This window comes from Nansenia antarctica, assembly GCF_963989245.1.
Source record: "Nansenia antarctica genome assembly, chromosome: 9".
Lineage (NCBI taxonomy): Eukaryota > Metazoa > Chordata > Actinopteri > Argentiniformes > Microstomatidae > Nansenia > Nansenia antarctica.
Genome location: NC_137679.1, coordinates 43,208,211 through 43,228,210, shown reverse-complemented (window position 1 = coordinate 43,228,210; position 20,000 = coordinate 43,208,211). Strand labels below are relative to the sequence as shown.

The following is a 20,000-nucleotide window of genomic DNA, read 5'->3' as shown; positions in this document are numbered from 1 at the left end:
CCATGCTTAGAATAATAAACATGTTAGCAGTGAGAAGGAGACGTATTGAGAGATCTGTTGATTGATTCACAGATTGACTGTGTTTGTTGTGAAAGATCAGAGAGGGAGTTCTACTGTAGTTTTCTCACGGGGAGGAATGTGGCGGTTTAAACAAGGTCATGTGACCTGTCATGTGATGTGTAGAGGAAGTAAACTGACAGGGAACATTCCTGTAGTCTGTGTTTCATATTGACACTCGCACGCACACATACACATACACACACAAACACACACACACACACACACAGACGCTGATACACACACACCACACCATACCACACCCCACCACACACACACACAAATACACACACACACAGATGCACAGATACACACACGCACGCACGCACGCACACCACACACACACACCACACCACACCACACCATACCATACCACACCACACCACACACACACACCACACCACACACACACACACACACACACACACACACACACACACACACACACACACACACACTGGCAAAGATACGCACAGACACGCACACACACACACACACACACACACACACACACGCACACACACACATACACACACACTGTCATTTTGACACATCTTCTCAGAAGTACTCTGCAGGCTCTGCAGGGCAGGAAGTTCCAGCGTTGCCCCCTGGGTATTTCCTGTGGAATGCTGCAGCTTTGTTGTGGAATGCTGGGGGGAGGTTCTGGTTCCGCCGGGCCCTGCACGCTCCGGTCTGTGAGGTCACAGTGGGTCTCCCTGGAGACGCCTCAGCCAGTGGGCTCTGATTGGGGGACAGCAGGTTCTGAGGCCTGTGAGGACCAATCACAGCCAGCCTAGTTGAGAGCGTGTGTGTGTGTGTGTGTGTGTGTGTGTGAGCTCATGCCACAGTGGCTGGTACAGTGGCGTACAATCCTCCTCGCTCTGTCTCGTCCACTCTCCCTCTCATCCCTCGCTCCCACCCTCCTCCTTCCTGCCATCTCTCGCTCCCACCCTCCTCCCGCAACCCCCTGTATTCATCCCTCACTCCCTCCTTTGTGCCATCGAGCCCAGCGTTTCCCAGCCTCCCTATATGAATGAATGAATGAATGAATGAATGAATGAATGGTCTTTATTGTCATTGATATAGTACAGGTACCAAACAACGACATTTGGGAGGGGGGGGTCCTATAGAAGGACAATGTGTCAACATATGGACCCTAAGGCCCTCTGGCTTACACCACAAGCGTCAACCTCAGCAGCGTGTGTGTGTGTGTGTGTGTGTGTGTGTGTTTAATTCCGGCGCCCACGTTAACGGGTTAGAGCAGCCACACAGCCCATGTTAACGGGTTAGAGCAGCCACACAGCCCATGTTAACGGGTTAGAGCAGCCACACAGCCCATGTTAACGGGTTAGAGCAGCCACACAGCCCATGTTAACGGGTTAGAGCAGCCACACAGCCCATGTTAACGGGTTAGAGCAGCCACACAGCCCATGTTAACGGGTTAGAGCAGCCACACAGCCCACGTTAACGGGTTAGAGCAGCCACACAGCCCATGTTAACGGGTTAGAGCAGCCACACAGCCCATGTTAACGGGTTAGAGCAGCCACACAGCCCACGTTAACGGGTTAGAGCAGCCACACAGCCCACGTTAACGGGTTAGAGCAGCCACACAGCCCACGTTAACGGGTTAGAGCAGCCACACAGCCTGTGTGAGGTGCACGTCTCAAGTGTGTGTCGCGCTGGCTGCCGCCGCACGCCAACTAGAGAGTCGGACTCTCGCCTCTGTTTTACTGCGTGCCGCAGGCAGAGACAATGTACAAAGACAGTTGGCTGGCAGCAGCAGCGCCGCAGTTAAGAGCCACAGAAGACACACTGCAGCCAGTGTAGAAGCCGCAAGCGTGAGATTAAATACATTTGATTTAATACCGCCTTTCTCAAACTCAAGGACACGTTACAGGAAAGGAAACAAAAGAGAACCAAAAAAAAACACAACAAAGAAAACAGTATAGAGACACAGTAGATAACATCGGTTGTGTTTAGTCAGGAGGACCTAGATGCTCTAGGAAGGCCAGTCTGAACAGACGACTTACGTCTACTGTGGAGCTGATTCACTTACTGAGACAGATGTACTTCCTGTAAAGGCCGGTTCAGAACAAAGATCACCGACGAGACCAGACCGTTTTAGAACGTCCAGCTTCTAGTCTGAACTATCTTTAACCTTTAATCTTTCATCTTTGGTCTGAACTGCCCAGTTTTAGAACGTCGGTTGCAAACGGTTACTGAGTTTTTCTCTGCGACGTTCTAAAACGGTCATATCTTTGGTCTGAACTGGGCCTTAAAAGCCGCTTTTCATCTGCTAAATGACTTAAACCTAACGTGCTGTAAACCTAACGTGCTGTACCACTGTTGCCCCCCCCCCCCCAGGTGAAGCCCAAGGTGATCGAGCCGCTGGACTATGAGAGCGTGCTGGTCCAGAGGAAGACCCAGATCATCAGCGACGTCCTCAGGGACATGCTGCAGTTCCCCCCCGACGACTTCCAGGTGAGTGACCTCCGACCCTGACCCTGACCCTCCAGGGTACCTCTGACCCTGACACTGTGTAAACACGTGTTTGATAAATGGTAAGTGGACTGCACTTATATAGCGCCTTTATCCAAAGCGCTTTACAACGGCCTCTCTCTATAGTGTTGTATAGTTGTGTAGTGTAGTGTTGAGGAGTGTTGCGGGGTGTTGTGTAGTGTTGTGGGGTGTTGTGTAGTGTTGTGTAGAGTTGTGGAGTGTTGTGGAGAGTTCCAGAGTGTTGTGTGGTGTTGTGTAGTGTTGTGTAGAGTTGTGGAGTGTTGTGGGGTGTTGTGTAGGTCAGACATGTGGAAGTGGTTATGAACGGACCTCCTGGTCCTCATGTAGCTGTTGGCTCTGACCCTCCCGGCCGTCGACACACTCTGCAGGAGAGATGTCTGAGTTCAGAAGGACCCAGGGTTCTGTCTAAACATTACATCATATCACACTGGAGGGGGGGGGGGGGGAGTGATAGATAGAGGGGAGAAAGAGAAAGAGAGGAGAGAAAGGGGGGAGAGAGAGAGAGAGAGATGGGGGAGAGAGAGGGGAGAGAGGGAGAGAGAGAGGCTGAGTGATAGAGATAGGGGAGAAAGGGAGGCAGAGAGAGAGATGGGGGAGAGAGAGTGAGATGGGGGGAGGGAGAGAGAGAGAGATGGGGGGAGAGAGAGTGAGATGGGGGGAGAGAGAGAGAGAGGCTGAGTGATAGAGAGAGGGGAGAAAGAGAGGCAGAGAGAGAGATGGGGGGAGAGAGAGAGAGAGAGAGAAAAGGGTCTCTACTCCCAGTCAGGACAGGAAGCAGGGTTTATTCCAGAGGGTATTTCCTGTCAGAAGCCCTTCCAGGACACTGTGCTGCTCCTCACCGCTGAGGTGGATGTGTGTGATCCATTGTCATGAAGGATTACCAGGCTGCAGGATGGATGGGTTCTGTATCTGTGCTTGATTAGTAAACCTGCTGGCCTGTTCAGTTAGGCTGCAGGGTGATGGGTTCTGTTTCTGTGCTTGACTAGTAAACCTGCCTGCTCTGGTCTGAGGGGCCTGGAGACAGGCAGGTCTGCTCACGTTTCAGCTGCTGAATGGAACACACACAACACACACACACACACACACACACACACACACACACACACACACACACACACACACCTGTGTTAGTACTGAAGGCCATGTCAGGACAGTGTGTGGGTTTGTGTGTGCGTGTGGGTGTGTGGTGTGGGGGTGGGTGTGTGTGTGTGTGGGTGTGTGTGTGTGTGTGTCTGTGGGTGTGTCTGTGGGGGGGGCGCGGGTGTGTGTGTGTGTGTGTGTGTGCAGGCTTATTACCAAGCTTATTTCTCTGTGCCCCAGTCTATCCAACACTCATTCTTCCTTGTCGTCCTTGTCAGGCGCTGAATGGAAAACCACTTTACTTCTGCTGTTACTGAAGGCCATGTCAGGATGTGTGTGTGTGTGTGTACCCAGGGAGTGGGTGAGTTCAGGGAGGGTTCAGGGAGAGAGAGGAGAGAGAGAGCGAGGGAGGAGAGAGAGAGGGAGAGAGAGAGAGAGAGATAGAGAGAGAGAGAGGAGAGAAAGAGAGAGGGTGAGAGAGGAGAGAAAGAGGAATAGGAGAGAGAGAGGGAGAGGAGAGAGAGAGCTACAGTGGAAGAGGAGAGAGAGGGAGAGGAGAGAAAGTGGGATGGGAGAGGAGCGAGAGGGAGAGGAGAGAAAGTGGGATGGGAGAGGAGAGAGGGAGGAGAGAGAGTGAGAGAGAGGAGAGAGAGAGAGAGAGAGAGAGAGAGAGAGAGAGAGAGAGAGGGGAGAGAGAGAGAGAGAGAGAGAGAGAGAGAGAGAGAGAGAGAGAGAGAGAGAGAGAGAGAGAGAGAGAGAGAGAGAGAGAGAGAGAGAGAGAGAGAGAGAGAGAGAGAGAGAGAGAGAGAGAGAGAGAGAGAGAGAGAGGGTGAGCCAGCTCAACACACCAGCCTCCATGCTACAGTAGTCTACAGTGAGGGCTTTAGATAGACGTTCTGGAAACACACAACATCAGTCCAGTCAACTATAGTGTCTCATCTCTCCCCCTTCCTTTACTTTATGTTTGTCCTTGTTTCATCTTTTTTATTTATTGTTTCCTGTGTTGTTTTTTCCACATTGTCTCATTCCTGTATCTTCTCTACGTGCCCTTGTCTGTTTCCCGCCTGTGTGATTGTCTAACCCCGCGCTGATTGGTCTCACCTGTCCCTCATCGTCATCACTTCCTGTGTGTTTGGTCTGTGTGTTCCTTTGTTGTGTTGCCAGTTTGTCTTTGTCCTTTCTGCTAAGCTATCCCAGCCATCGCTCCTAGTCTTTTTGGGGGTCATCCCTATGTTCCCCGGGTCCTATGTTCCCCGGGTCCTATGTTCCCCGGTTTCTTAGCAAAAAAAAAAAAAAGGGTTCTATGTTCCCCTCTTCCGAAAACTTCCGAAAAAGGGTTCTATGTTCCCCGCTTCCGAAAAAGGGTTCTATGTTCCCCGCTTCCGTATATTCCCCGCCTGCCGTTGTGTCAAGCGACCCCAGGTGTCGTTATGTAGTACTGCATGAGTTTTTTTTTTTTTTTTTTTTTTTTTTTTTTTTAAACAACATACACAAATACATAATTATACTGTTAGTTTTTTTTTAATTGTTTTTTTTTTAAACAACATACACAAATACATAATCATACTGTGGATTACTATGTGTACAACATTATTATATGAACAAAATGATTATATGTACAAAACCTTTTGTAGGTAGGACACTATTGGACCTCGGCCCAAATCTAGTACTGAACCCCCCATGCTAAACCATTTGGAAGTACAGTATACTAGGACTCCAATTCAGACACACTGGGGGGCTGTCCCAAATCTACTAACTCTAATCAGCCTGGTCTCACACGGCAGACGTCAGAATTCGACGTTGATGGACAAACATTAATCTGCTCTATTCATACATTAATCTGCTCTATTCAGACATTAATCTGCTCTATTCATACATTAATCTGCTCTATTCAGACATTAATCTGCTCTATTCATACATTAATCTGCTCTATTCAGACATTAATCTGCTCTATTCAGACATTAATCTGCTCTATTCAGACATTAATCTGCTCTATTCAGACATTAATCTGCTCTATTCATACATTAATCTGCTCTATTCAGACATTAATCTGCTCTATTCAGACATTAATCTGCTCTATTCACACATTAATCTGCTCTATTCACACATTAATCTGCTCTATTCATACATTAATCTGCTCTATTCAGACATTAATCTGCTCTATTCAGACATTAATCTGCTCTATTCATACATTAATCTGCTCTATTCGTGGTTCCCAAACACATTTATGATGTAGGAACAGGAGGGTGTCAGTGATGGCTGAGGGTGCAAGAGAAGCTTTGCTCCCTCCTTGTACTCTTCACAGCCTGTCAGGGGATCTTCTCTGTGGAGTGGCAGGAACACGGTCCCTTCAAACAGGAGCTGTGGATTCTCTGAAAATAAAAGACATCAAGTATTAAGGTAGGCTATAGATTCCCATCAATATTTTTTATACAAGGTCTTTCAGTAAGACTATTTTACCTGACATGGTAGCCCATATGCCTGTGATTTTCACCGGTTGCCTGTGGTTCCTGTCTTCACCAAGTAGGGTTGGGTTGAGTTGAGTTGGGTTGGGGTTGTCTTCACAAATGACCCAACTCTGATAGTCTTTATATCAAATCTGAGAATGAAATTCAGTATGCTAATTATAAAAGGGGTATGCTATTGATAATATGAATGAATGAATGAATGAATGAATGGTCTTTATTGTCATTGATATAGTACTGGTTTACATAAATAAAGGCTATGTACACTATCCACTATACTATACTGTACAAATAAAACACTGTGCTGTACTCTATGCTATGCTATACCTATTCTAACATTTCCTATTCTCGGCAACCTTATGTACCCTAGGGTTGTCATATTGCACATAGTGTTATTGCACATTCATTTAAAGTGTCGCAGTTTGCAGGCTTGAAATGTACATATCATTGTAGCATGATATGCTAAATGTAGCATATCATTTAGATTGTTTTTAATGTATTGTTTTAGATAATTCATTATTTTAAAATATTATTTTCTTTAGATAAACAACTAAAATAAAAAATCTAAATTAGATGCTATTGATACTGCATAGAAACACATTGATATAATATACTTGTATGTGTCAGGGGACAATGTTGCACTCTGATATTTAGTGTGTCTCTGTTGCGCCCTTCTACTCCGAGTCACCAGAGGGCGTAACACCCCCTATCAATTGTTTTAAGGTCAATCGTAATTGAGCTTGAGTTACAAGACTTCCTCACATACCGGTATGTTCGTAACACATGCGTAGTGACAATGGCTCAAATAATTACTGGAGACCGAGGGGGGAAAATATTAGTTCTGGATAACTTTAGGTACCAGAAACACCGCACAAATTTACAGAATATTCGGTGGCGGTGTTGGAGAGAAGACTGCCGGACAGTTCTTGTTACAAACATCTTTGATGTAGAGGGGGTCAATCCCAACATAGAAGTTCGGGAGGTCCGCGAACATGTGCATGCCCCCGATACACAAATGGTGAACAATGCGCAATTTCGCCAAGTGATTACTGGAGAGGTGGTGAGAGAACCCACAGTACCAATCAAACGCATTTACGATGCTGAGTGCGTAGGTCTACAGCGGGGCCGTCCCATCCAGCGTGGAGGTCGCGGGCGACCTCCTCAAAGATTCTCCTCAGTTAGGTCTGTTATGGCCAGAGCCAGAGCTGCAGTAATCCCTCCCGTCCCAGCTACCGTTGATGATGTAAGGATCGACGGTCAATGGGCTGAGACATGGGGCAGAGACCATTTCCTCCTGCACCAAGACAGTGAGTGGGGCATAGCAGTGTTTTCCACAGAGGACAACCTGAGACAGCTGCGACACTGCAGGACATTATACATGGATGCTACATTCAAGTCGTGCCCACGCCCATACAACCAAGTATTTACTATACTCGGGGACATTCATGGCTTCGTTGTCCCCCTTGTACATGTCCTCATGGAGCAACGTACAATTGGACACTACCGACAAGTGTTCCAGTGTGTCAAAACGTCACTCAGGAGAATCACCCACCACCTTTGGCGTCCGCGTAAAGTCATCTGTGACTTTGAGCAAGCGCTGAAAACTGCTCTTGAAACGGAGTTGCCACAAGCCAGAATCGGAGGATGCTACTTCCATTTCAACCAAGCCTTGTGGAAGAGGGTACAGGCACTTGGATTGGCTGGTCCATTCCGTCATGACCATCCACTGGCAGCAGTCATCCGCAAGGTTTGTTGTGTTCTGTCTGCACTGCTGTCTGTCCTGTGTTGTTTTGTTTGCATTGCATTTAGAAATGCTCTTACTGTAACGCCAAATCAAATTCCTATATGTGTATGCTTAATGTGTATGCATAAATGGCAATAAACGTTATCTCATCTCTCATCTCATCTCATCTCATCTCATCTCAAGGTGATGGCCTTAGGACACCTGCCTCTGCCTCTGGTCCAGATCAATTTTGATCTTCTCCTCAACCACAGAAACACCAGGCGTGCCCTGATGAACCACCCTGAGTTACAAGACTTCCTTGCGTATGTTCGTAACACATATGTCCATCCTGGAGCGGCCTTCCCACCAGCGATGTGGAATGTGTTCGAAAGAAACATGGAGCAAAGGACCAATAATCATGTTGAATGTAAGTGTAAAAATGACAGATCTGAACAAAAAATATATAATTTCATCTAATAACTAAATCTGAAGTATTAAGTTAATTATTTTATATTGTTAATATAATATTGTCTGCTAATTATGGGTTAATTCATTCTTATCCTATCACCTCTGGGCCTGTGCGTATATCGAGGTTTAACTATGAGCCGAAACAAAAATTAACGAAACATCAAACACAGCAGAGGACAGGAGGGCTCTTTAAACAGGTGGACGAGTTGCCACGTACAGGCGCGCTAATGATGATGGACATAACATCAGTCCAATCATGGGCGGGCACCGTGATTGAGAAAGGATTAAGAAAGGATTTAAAATTGTGAAAGGAGGAGACACAGAGGGGAAAATGTTCAATGTCAAAATGTTCATGCCAAACTAATAACATTTAGGGCCTGATTTACTAAGATCCCAAATAACGAATACTAATTGAAGTTCACACACAGGGGAAGTTGAGATATACTTCAAATAAGGCCCGCTATCTTCTACATTGGAAAGATCAACAATCCTCACTGCACACCGTTAGTAGATCAGCCTGCAGATGTAGAACCAGTTTGCACATTAATAGGCCATTAATAGGCTAATAAGTTATAATTCTGTATTTTTGTTCTAGCTTATCATCGTACTCTGAACGATGCTGTCCAAGTGCGCCATCCTTCACTTTGGAAATTCCTTCGGCACCTGAAGGATCAGCAAACGCTTGCAGAGGGTAAACTGGGGATGGCAGACAGAGGCCACGCTCCCCCAACAAGGAGACGGAAGTGGAGGGAGTTGGAGGCCCGTCTACTGAGGCTGAAAGGACAGTACATGCAGGGCCACAGAGATCTGGCTTCGTACTGGAGGGCTGTCAGCCGTAGCGTCCGTATGGGCTAGATTTCCACATTTATTTTGATAGCACTTTGGCCTATGTTGTTGTTATTATTATTGTTATTGGCCTAATTGTGTTATTGTTATTATTATTATTATTGTTATTATTAGTTAGAATAAGCTGTACGCCATTGTTTACGCCATCATGTATGCCATTGTTTACATGTTATTTAGCTCTTTCATTTGTTTTTGCCAAGTTATTGCTGTACCATAGTTTTGTTATTGAAAGATGTCTGTACCTTTCCAGTTTATATGGACCTGTTTACTTAGTAAGCCATATAGTTATTATTACAATATATGTGATGCCAGAGTTAGGACTGATAATTGCACTAGAGCTCATGTGTCAGGATTACCAGGTTTCAGCAGTGAAACAGTAGGCCTCTCCTTATTAGTGCCTGACTACTAAAACACTAGAGTGAAAGAGACTACATCTCTGTATGCCAGGATCCCCCGAGGATTTGATGTGTGCAAGAGGATGTGTCACACTCTATGTGCTACGGATACTGGCTAGTTACTTAGGGATTATATTATGGGATATGTGACACTGTAACCTAGAGACACACTGCGCTGTTACGTGACGTCCTGCCAATGGGATGTACAGTATTGTCTCAGGTTGGCATTTTGATGCTTGGTCTTGGAAACAAACACCATGTTTGCACAAACATTGTTTTTTTGTTGTTGTTGTTGGTTGCAATAAAAGCCTATATTTTGGATTGATATCTCTACTGTATTTATTTGATTCCGTTTGACCAAAATATAGAAAAAATATTTCTTTAATCCATGCATACAATTGCAAATGTTGGGCCGCTACCCACACGTTTAGCTGTGTTGCTCATTCCACAAATGCATGATCCTTACAAGTCATACCTCGTTGTAAAAGTGACTAATCAGCGGGTCATTCCACTAAAGGTGGATCAGTATAGCGGCGCTCAGGGAACTCGAGATTGGAAATCAAGCCTCAGGTGATTCCTCGAACGAGGATCAGCCTTGTGTCATCAGTGTTCACAGAAGACAGGCTTACAAATCTTCGATATGGGCGCGTGCACGCAGACATAAAAAGCCCTGAAGTGTCGATCTGTCGAAATGAAGATACTCCACTCTGCAGGGGTACTACATTTGCGCAGCATTCCGAATTATTGATTTTTATGAAGACGGAAAAATAAGATGTAAAATAGTGCAATACTGCCGCAATTAACAAGGCGAGGGAAATGGTTTGGCAAGAAATTGCTGACCGATTAAATGCGTAGGTCATACTAGCCCCAGTTATTGTTATATGTTCATATTTTAATAAATGAATATTACTACTGTGGTGATATCCGCAGCAGGCTACAAACCGTCATATCGCCACAATGGCCTAGTGGTATTGACTGCTGCCATAGGATATAATCGTCATTTTATATCAGTGGTTCGAATCCCTCTTCAGGCGCACTTTTTACTGCATTTCGTTGTCTGAATCTAATCTAAAATCTCATCTAAAAAAGTATTGTAGGCTATAAAATTATGGTGCAGGCTAATTTACAAGAACTGACACGATTACAATGGTGTTTGAAACCTTTGCATGAAATCTTCGGTTAAATGTAAAAAAAAAAAAAAGTGAATGACTTAGTCAAGTCTCGAACTCGCAACCTTTGGAACTCCAGTCCGCAGCCTTAACCACTACGCTAGCATGACAGCAATGCAAGTTGTTTCTTTTTACACTCTTTTCTTTATTGATATATCGATTTATCTATCACACTTTCAAAATATCAAGTTATCTATCACACAATCAAACTATCTATCGATCGATCACACTTTCAAAATATCAAATTATCTATCTATCACACAGTCAAACTATCTAATCTATCTATCTCGTGTGAAGTGGGAACTAATATTTCCTAGGGAGGAACTATCGTTCGGGATGTAGTTTCCGCCTGTGAGCCTTTTTTGACGCGCGTCTCACTATAGCCTGTGTTTTCGATTTCGAAGACGTCACTCACTGTGCTACGAAAACTGGCTAGTTACTTAGGGATTATATTATGGGATATGTGACACTGTAACCTAGAGACACACTGCGCTGTTACGTGACGTCCTGCCAATGGGATGTACAGTATTGTCCCATAGGTTGGCATTTTGATGCTTGGTCTTGGAAACAAACACCATGTTTGCACAAACATAGTTTTTTTGTTGTTGTTGTTGGTTGCAATAAAAGCCTATATTTTGGATTGATATCTCTACTGTATTTATTTGATTTCGTTTGACAAAAATATAGAAAAAATATTTAATAATGTGTATATATATATATATATATATATCACTGGTGTTCTTTTAGGAATATAAGATTTTCAATTCCATCTCGAAAATGATCTATCTAGGGAGTTATATAAAATGCTGAGACAATACTATGACATTCATTGTGTTCTTCATTATTTCCAAGTCATCTTAAGACCCCCCCCCAAAAAAAAAAAAAAAAAAAAAAAAATCAAACTCTCATGCAGTACCACATAACGACACATGAGGTCGCTTGACACAACGGCAGGCGGGGAACATAGGACCCTTTTTCGGAAGCGGGGAACATAGAACCCTTTTTCGGAAGCGGGGAACATAGAACCCTTTTACGGAAGTGCGGAACAGGGGAACATAGGACCCGGGGAACATAGGACCCGGGGAACATAGGCATGCTCCCTTCTTTTTGTGTCCCCGGCCTTTTGATCAGCGTTTGTTTCCCTGTCTATCCATCTCCCTGACGGATTATCTGCCTGCTGCCTTCTGATTGGCTTCCTGTGTACCGAACCCTGCTTTTGCCGAACCGTTTTTTGGAATTAAAGACGATTATTTTGGATGAAAATAATAGCTTTTGTCCTTGAGTCGTGCGGTTGAGTGCATTGGTCTACGCTCTACGGTGATTACAGCTAGTTTGCTAACAGGTACCTCTCTGCGCTAGCCTCACTGTTATGGTTTAACTCACCAACTGCCAAAGCATTCCGGAACCCTCACCACCTAGAGTACCAACTGTTTTATGTGGAATCTACCTAGCAACAACATTCTGATTGGCTACAAAATGATTTTGGTGAATATTTATATATATGGTTTAAATCACCAACTGCCAAAGCGTTCCGGAACTCTCACCACCTAGAGTGCTGAGTGTTTTATGTGGAATCTACCTAGCAACAACACTCCGATTGGCTACAACATGAATCATCATCATCATTGAAGCATTTATCGTTGATTAAAGTCACCCTTGGCGCTCTAAAATGTTGACAATTTGACAGACTTGAGTCACCCTCGGCACTGAATGAGTTAAAACACTAAGTACATGTATGAAGCTGACAGAAAAGGTTATATACACAGCAGTGAAGGAGTTAATGGAGGTTGTCATGCTCCCAGTGCCCCTGTGCCAGCCACCAGGCAGCCCCAGAGGCAGCCTGCAGCCCCCCGTGACAGAGATACTGTCTCTGTGTGTGTGTGTGCTTGTGTGTGTGTGTGTGTGTGTGTGTGTGTGTGTGTGCATTGTCTTCTCTAGGGGTTAATATCCTAACAACCCCCCCTCAGACTGGCCCACATCCCCACAGCACACTGTGATATTCATGACATCACACACAGTCCCACATGACACACACACACACACACACACACACACACACACACACACACATACTGTACTGTACTGTATATCAGGGGAGGCGGGTGGAGGTAGAAACACACTTACATATCAGATGGCATCCTGCTTTTCCATATGATCATCATATGTAGGCTACTTCAACGTTCTTGGCATATTAGCATCTGCGTCTGCTGCTGTGGGTCTCTGGTTCTGACAGGAGACAGTAATTCTCTGTTCTTGGAAGAATGTCTGTTTGGACGGGATTCAGAACTGATACGTCGGGTTTATGATCATCATACTATTTCTAATGTGCTAAGGAAGTTTAGTTTGGGTCTGTTTTTTTAGGCGGGAAATCGTCAAATGGGGCTTTCAGCCTAAGAGGTTGACCAGACAGAGTTCTCTGCACGGCCAAGCGTCAAGCCACTTCACTACTACTCTCCCCGTGACCCATAATCCTTCACTTCACACCACTGTCTAAGGCCCTCAAATGCCCCCTCTCCCTCCCCCTCCCTCCCCTCCCCAGAGAGAGAGAGAGAGAGGCTCCACGCCATGTCAGAGTAGGACCCTGCAGGGGCCGACCGTCTCCCCCCCTCTCCCTCCCTCCCCTCCCTCCATCCCCCCTCCCTTCTCCCCTCCATCCCCCCTCCCTTCTCCCCTCCATCCCCCCTCCCTTCTCCCCTCCCTCCCCCCTCCCCCCACTCTCCCTCCCTCCCACCCTCCCTCCACACCCTCCTCTCAGAGTAGGACCCTGCAGAGCCGACCGTCTCCCCCCTTCCATCCCTCCCTCCCTCCCCAGCGAGAAGGTTTAACGCCTGACGTGCCACAGCTCCGTGCCCTGGGGGGGTGACCAGTGTCAGGACACGTCCCTGAGACAGGAAGCCGCTACACGCAGGGTTAACAGACCTGAAAGGAAGGCTGCTGATTGGTTAACGGACCTGAAGGGAATGCTCGGTTGTTGATTGGTTAATGGACGTGAAAGAAATGTTTCTAATTGGTTGCCAGCCAGGTAGGGCTTTACAGATGAGTGACGTCAGTGGGTTAGTTAGGGTGTCAGTCACTGGTCAGAATACAGTCGTTCAAAATACAGTCAGTCAGTATACAGTCAGTCAGTCAGTCAGTATACACAGTTACACAGTGGGACAGTGTGTGCTGTAAATATGAATATCTGGTTATGAGTTTTGAAGAGCTGTTTGTTCGGTTTTCCATTTTCACGGTCACTTCTGGGTCAGGCTGTCATTGTGAGGATGTGTTTCTCACGAAAGTTGGCACAAATAAAGTCCACATGCAGTTTTACCCTACAGTCGGTTCGTACAAGTTAACTCTGGAGTGCAGGAGGTCATGGTGCCAGTGTTCTGCTGTCTGGTTGTGTTGAGGTGTGGGTGGGGGGTGGGGTGAGTGGGTGGGTGGGAAAGTGGGTGGGTGGGTGGGGGTGGTAGGAAGTGGGCCGATGTCCAACGGAGCGTTACACACGAACACTAACCCTCTAGTGTAGAAGATCATTCACTCTGTCTCAATGCCCTGAGGCGTCTGGCTGTCCGTCTGTCTGCCTGCCTGTCTCTCTCTCTGCCTCTCTCTCTGTCTCTCTGTCTGCCTGTCTCTCTGTCTGTCTGTCTGTCTACCTGTCTGTCTACCTGTCTGTCTGTCTGTCTGTCTGTCAGCCTGTCTGCCTGCCTGTCTGCCTGCCTGCCTGTCTGTCTGTCTGCCTGTTTGCCTGCCTGCCTGCCTGCCTGCCTGTCTGTCTGCCTGTTTGCCTACCTGCCTGTCTGTCTGTCTACCTGCCTGCCTGCCTGTCTGCCTGCCTGTCTGCCTGTCTGCCTGCCTGCCTGCCTGTCTGCCTGTCTGCCTGCCTGTCTGTCTGCCTGCCTGTCTGCCTGCCTGCCTGCCTGCCTGTCTGCCTCCCTGCCTGCCTGCCTGCCTGCCTGCCTGCCTGTCTGCCTGTCTGTCTGTCTGCCTGTCTGTCTGCCTGTCAGCCTGCCTGTCTGTCTGTCTGTCTGTCTGTCTGCCTGTCTGCCTGCCTGCCTGTCTGCCTGCCTGCCTGCCTGTCTGCCTGCCTGCCTGCCTGCCTGCCTGCCTGCCTGCCTGCCTGCTTGTCTGCCTGTCTGTCTGTCTGCCTGTCTGTCTGTCTGCCTGTCTGCCTGTCTGTCTGCCTGCCTGTCTGCCTGCCTGCCTGCCTGCCTGCCTGTCTGCCTGCCTGTCTGCCTGCCTGCCTGCCTGCCTGTCTGCCTGCCTGCCTGTCTGTCTGCCTGCCTGTCTGCCTGCCTGCCTGCCTGTCTGCCTGTCTGCCTGTCTGCCTGCCTGCCTGCCTGCCTGTCTGCCTGCCTGCCTGCCTGTCTGTCTGCCCGTCTGCCTGTCTGTCTGTCTGCCTGTCTGCCTGTCTGTCTATCATCATGGGTGTCTGTTCTAGACAGGGAGAATTAGGTCCTCTCCATTGCTCACATTTGTATGACCCACAAAAACACAGGAATCAGAGGCGATATTACTTCCTTGATGTGATTGGTAGTCAAATCCCAATTTGTTAACCACGTTTTTGGTTTAGAACTGTCTCCTGTGGCTCAGGAGGTAGAGCCGGTGTCTAATGATCGCAAGGTCGGTGGTTCGATCCCTGGCTGGCCATGTGTCGAGGTGTCCTTGGGCAAGACACTCACTGAACCCCAAATTTCTCCCAATGAGCGGGCCGGCGCCTTGCGCCTTGCTCTTGCCTATCTCGCCATTGGTGTGTGAATGTGTGTGTGAACGGGTGAATGAGAGGCCGTAGTAAAGCGCCGTAGTAAAGCGCTTGGAATAACGAGCTCTATAAGTGCAGTCCGTTTACCATCTAATACCAGACGTTTATCTCTCTGTCTTCTCTCCTTTAATACCACATGTTTCTCTCTCCTCTCCTCTAATACCATACATTTCTCTCTCTCTTCTCTCCTCTAATACCACATGTTTCTCTCTCCTCTCCTCTAATACCACACATCACTATCTCTTCTCTCCTCTAATACCACACATCACTATCTCTTCTCTCCTCTAATACCACATGTTTCTCTCTCTCTCCTCTGCTCTAATACCACACGCTTCTCTCTCTCTCTCCTCTCCTCTAATACCACACGTTTCTCTCTCTTCTCTCCTCTAATACCACACATCTCTCTCTTCTCCTCTCCTCTAATAACCACACGCTTCTCTCTCTCTCTCCTCTCCTCTAATACCTTACGTTTCTCTCTCTCTCCTCTCCTCTAATACCTTACGTTTCTCTCCCCAGATCTCCATCCTGAGGCGGCAGGGCAGGACTCTGTCCTCCACGGTGCCCGAGGCTGCGGAGAAGGAGGCCCACAGCCTGTTTGTTCAGGAGGTAGGGTTCACGACCCCTAGGCCCTGAGGCCTGTTCTCTCTGAACCTCTCACTACTAACAGGTGTTCCTCTCACCCCTGGACCTAGCCATGCTAGCTAGCCCTAGGCTGAGGCCTGTTCTCACTGAATCTCTCACTACTAACAGGTGTTCCTCTCTCACCCCCATGCAGCTAGACACCATACACGCCCAGGTAGTTGAGTCGGTAGACCGTGGAGCTAACAGCGCTAAGGTCGTGGGTTCGATTCCCGCTGGGGCCATATGTGATGGCAGCTGGTGAAAGGGGGAACAATAAACAACAAATGTTCTTGACTTTTCTTATTCTGAAAAATGTAGCTCACCGAATCGATTGCGTTGCAATATTTTGGGCTTGGCTAGCGAGTGGGTAGTTGATGTTCAACAACGTTTCAGTTAAAACAATGTGTTTTGAATCAATGCTCTTTTAAAGGTGATTTGAAATAAATTAAGTCACCATCCACACTTAATGAGCTTCAATTTATTTTCTGAATAAAAGTCTGAACATTCGGTCGGTTGCCAACTTGTTCCCTCTTTCACCAGCTGCTGTCACATATCCTGAAAACTTAAGCCCTCACTGCAATGGGAGCCAGCTGAACGGCGTATATTAAATAAAGAGCAGCCATAAAAATTCAGATTAGATTCAGATTCAATTTGATTTAAGAAGAATACAGAGACAATGAAACCCATTCAGCCTCTAGCCAGAGCAAAAGTCAGATGTAGATGTACAGGGAGATATGTACAGACAAGGGCGAGATATGTACAGTAAGATAGACATAAGCCAGCCATAAGCCAGAGCCATAACACTCTCACACACTCTCACACACTCTCACACACTCGTCCAGAGGGTCTCAGAGCTCAGAGCTCCTCCCAGCCCAGCGGGGAGTCAGAGAGAGAGTCAGAGAGGCTCCAGGGGGAGTTAGCGAGCGCAGGGTCAAAGGTCAGAGAGGCTTGGAGCGGCCTGGTTCGTTCTTGGCCCTGTTGAGTGTCCGCCACACACAGCCCCTCCCTGTACAGGTCATGCAGAGAACAGAGCGCTGAGGGGAGGAGGGAGGCCGGGGGTGGGGTGTCATACTTAGGTCAGGTGGTTTGTTAAAGGGCCGGGGTCCCAGGGTGTGGGTCCCAGGGGCCCCGGGGGTGGGGTGGGGTGGGGTCCTGGGGGGTGGGCGTCAGCAGATTAGGGTGTAACACGATATTTCCCCTCGGATGCAACAAGGAATGACTGGATGACGTCATCAGAACAGCTGCAGAACTCTGGTCTCGGCCCCGCAGCTGGAAAGATGTTTCCCTGAATCCTTTTCTTTTTTCTACTTTTCTTCTTTTGTTTCTTCTTTTTTTCGAGTGATATTCAAACGTTGGCTCGTATGAAAACTGTTTGTCACGGCTGTTTCATCACACAACACTGTGTTTCCGTTGTACTTTTGTGGACGACTGGACGTGTTAAATGTAAATGTTTTGAAGAACGGACAAATTATAGTCATTCATAAGACTTATGAAAGGAAGGAAAGTAGAGTATAAACTAATGACAGGCCTATCTGGAAACCTTCTATATACAGTAGGGATAGCTGAGGAGGGTTTGTGAGACTTCTATACATCACCACCTCTCCAGAGAAACACACTGTGAGTGAACGCTAGAAATGCTAGTTTCGTCACATATACTGTGTTTCCATTGACGTTGAACAATATGTCTTGAAGAATGGATACATCATAAGACTTAAAAAAGAGAAGAAAGTAGGGTAAAAAATAATGACAGGCCAATCTGAAAACCTTCTATATACAGTACACTATATACCGCTTTGGAATAAAACGCTATACAAGTCAGTCCACAGTAGGAACAGCCTTCTGAGGAGGGTTAGAGAGTCCAGCCAGGCGTCTTCTATACGTTACCACCTCTCCAGAGGAACACACTGTGAGTGAGCGCTAGCCCCGCTAATCTGATTTGATGTAATGTAATTCAACGTTCCTGGCGTATTAGCATCTGCCTCTGCTGCTGCGGGTCTCTGGTCTGACATATGAGGAGACAGTAATTCTCTGTTCATGGAAAATATGTCTGTTTGGACGGGAGTCAGAACTGATACGCTGGGTTTAGTTCAGCCATGGGTAGGGTAGGATTACTGTGCACTGCCAACAGTCAGCTCTCAAAAACAAGAAGAAAAACAAATGGGGGAGAATATGAAAAATAAGCAAAATTATCTGCCAACAGAACAGAAGAAATGTCACTTGCCAAGATTTCCTTAAAACAAGTAAACGATATCTTAAAACTAGTGTAGTCAGACAAAGGACAAGCATGTATTGCCTTGATTTAACACGTAATCAGCCATGAGGGGTCATTTGACTCATGTGAGTAAAGAAACATGTTATATCTTTGCACTCGATCAAATATCAGGACCCTCCTTTCATGACTTGTCCGAGATATGTGCGTTCTACCACCCAGTATCCTTACATTTACAAAATCACATCAGGATAAGCTAGTATAAAGATATTTTGCCATTTTTCTGTGTAGGAGGCAGGCTAATTTACAAGACGTGCCAACTAGTGGTCGTTGTGTGTAAGTAGCAGCTTGAGCATTGTGAAGAGTAGGTAAAAAAAGCACATCTGTTCTAGTGTTAAGATACTTCATCTTACTTCGATGTAGTGTTTGCAGTGTGGTAGCCTGTCTGGGTGTGTGAGGACAGGTCACATGATAAGGACAGGTCACATGACCAGCCTGACTCCGTCTCTCCTCAGTGCATCAAGACCTACCGCTCTGACTGGCACGTCGTCCACTACAAGTATGAGGACTATTCCGGAGACTTCCGTCAACTCCCAAAGTAAGTCTGTGTGGCTGTGTGTGTGTCTGTCTCTGTGTATGCGTGCGTGTGTGTGTGTGTGTGTGTGTGTGTGTGTGTGTGTCTAAATCTGTCTTTGTGTGTGTGTCAGCTATGATAATACAGCCCTGGGTGGTGTGTGGACAGGTCTGCTGACAGGCCTGCTGAGTGGCCCCGAGGCCACACACACCTGGGACTGAACAGGGACCCCCCATCCCTACACCCCTGTTCTCACACCCCCCCACCCCACCCGTACACCCCTGTTCTCACACCCCCCCAGCCCCCCAGGCCAGGGTTGGGTCTAGGGCTAGCTTTACCTTGGCCTTGGTCCAGGGCCAGATAGATGGGAAACGTCTGTAATCCGGGACCAGGAATGTTCATTCACCGACTGACATCGTATCACACTTGTCATTCTGTTTCATAATGATCCCTGGAGAAGGTCTATGAACGACCAAAAGCTTGTGAAATAAAAAACATAGATTCTTTTCACAGTTTTTGAGTGAGCGGATGCTTCTTTTCATCCCATTCTGATTTGATAAGAAAATATAAAAGATATTGAGCACCAACGTAGTTCTACATGACTACCCCCATCCTCAAATCACTTCACTGGCTCCCCGTCTCCCTCAGAATCGAATTCAAGGTCTCCCTCCTCACCCACCAGTGCATCCATGGAACTGCCCCCCCCTACCTCAAGGAAGTCCTCCATACCCCTCAGACCCCCTCACGCACCCTCCGTTCTACTGCCACCAACCTCCTCAAGACCCCCAGGACCAAGCTCCGCACCATGGGAGATCGGGCCTTCTGCTGGGCTGCTCCCAGGCTGTGGAATGCTCTCCCTGACCACCTAAGGGCACCACAGTCTTGGATGCTTTTAAACGAGGCCTTAAAACCCACCTTTTTAATAGAGCCTTTTTTTAGCTTTTTAATTGAAAATGTTTATTGTTTTTCCTTCTTGTTTTTAATAAGTAGCACTTTGAGATTTCTTATGTAAAGTGCTTTTATAAATAAAATGTATTTATTATATTATTATTATTATTATTATTATTATTACACCAGTAACTGGGGACGGCAGGTAGCCTGGAGGTTAGAGAGACCGGCTAGCTAGCAATCG

At 46.9% G+C, this 20,000-nt stretch overlaps 1 protein-coding gene across 1 annotated transcript in view; it reads left to right on the top strand.

The window, feature by feature from the left end:
- Positions 1–20,000, top strand: part of LOC308164787 (dedicator of cytokinesis protein 9-like) — a gene marked incomplete at both ends in the record, with an annotated part of 93,727 nt that overhangs the window by 7,974 nt on the left and 65,753 nt on the right. Inside the window, 3 exon segments of the mRNA XM_080538815.1 lie at positions 2,422–2,538; positions 15,981–16,070; positions 18,810–18,892. Of these exon segments, the coding sequence (XP_080394941.1) occupies positions 2,422–2,538; positions 15,981–16,070; positions 18,810–18,892 (290 nt within the window).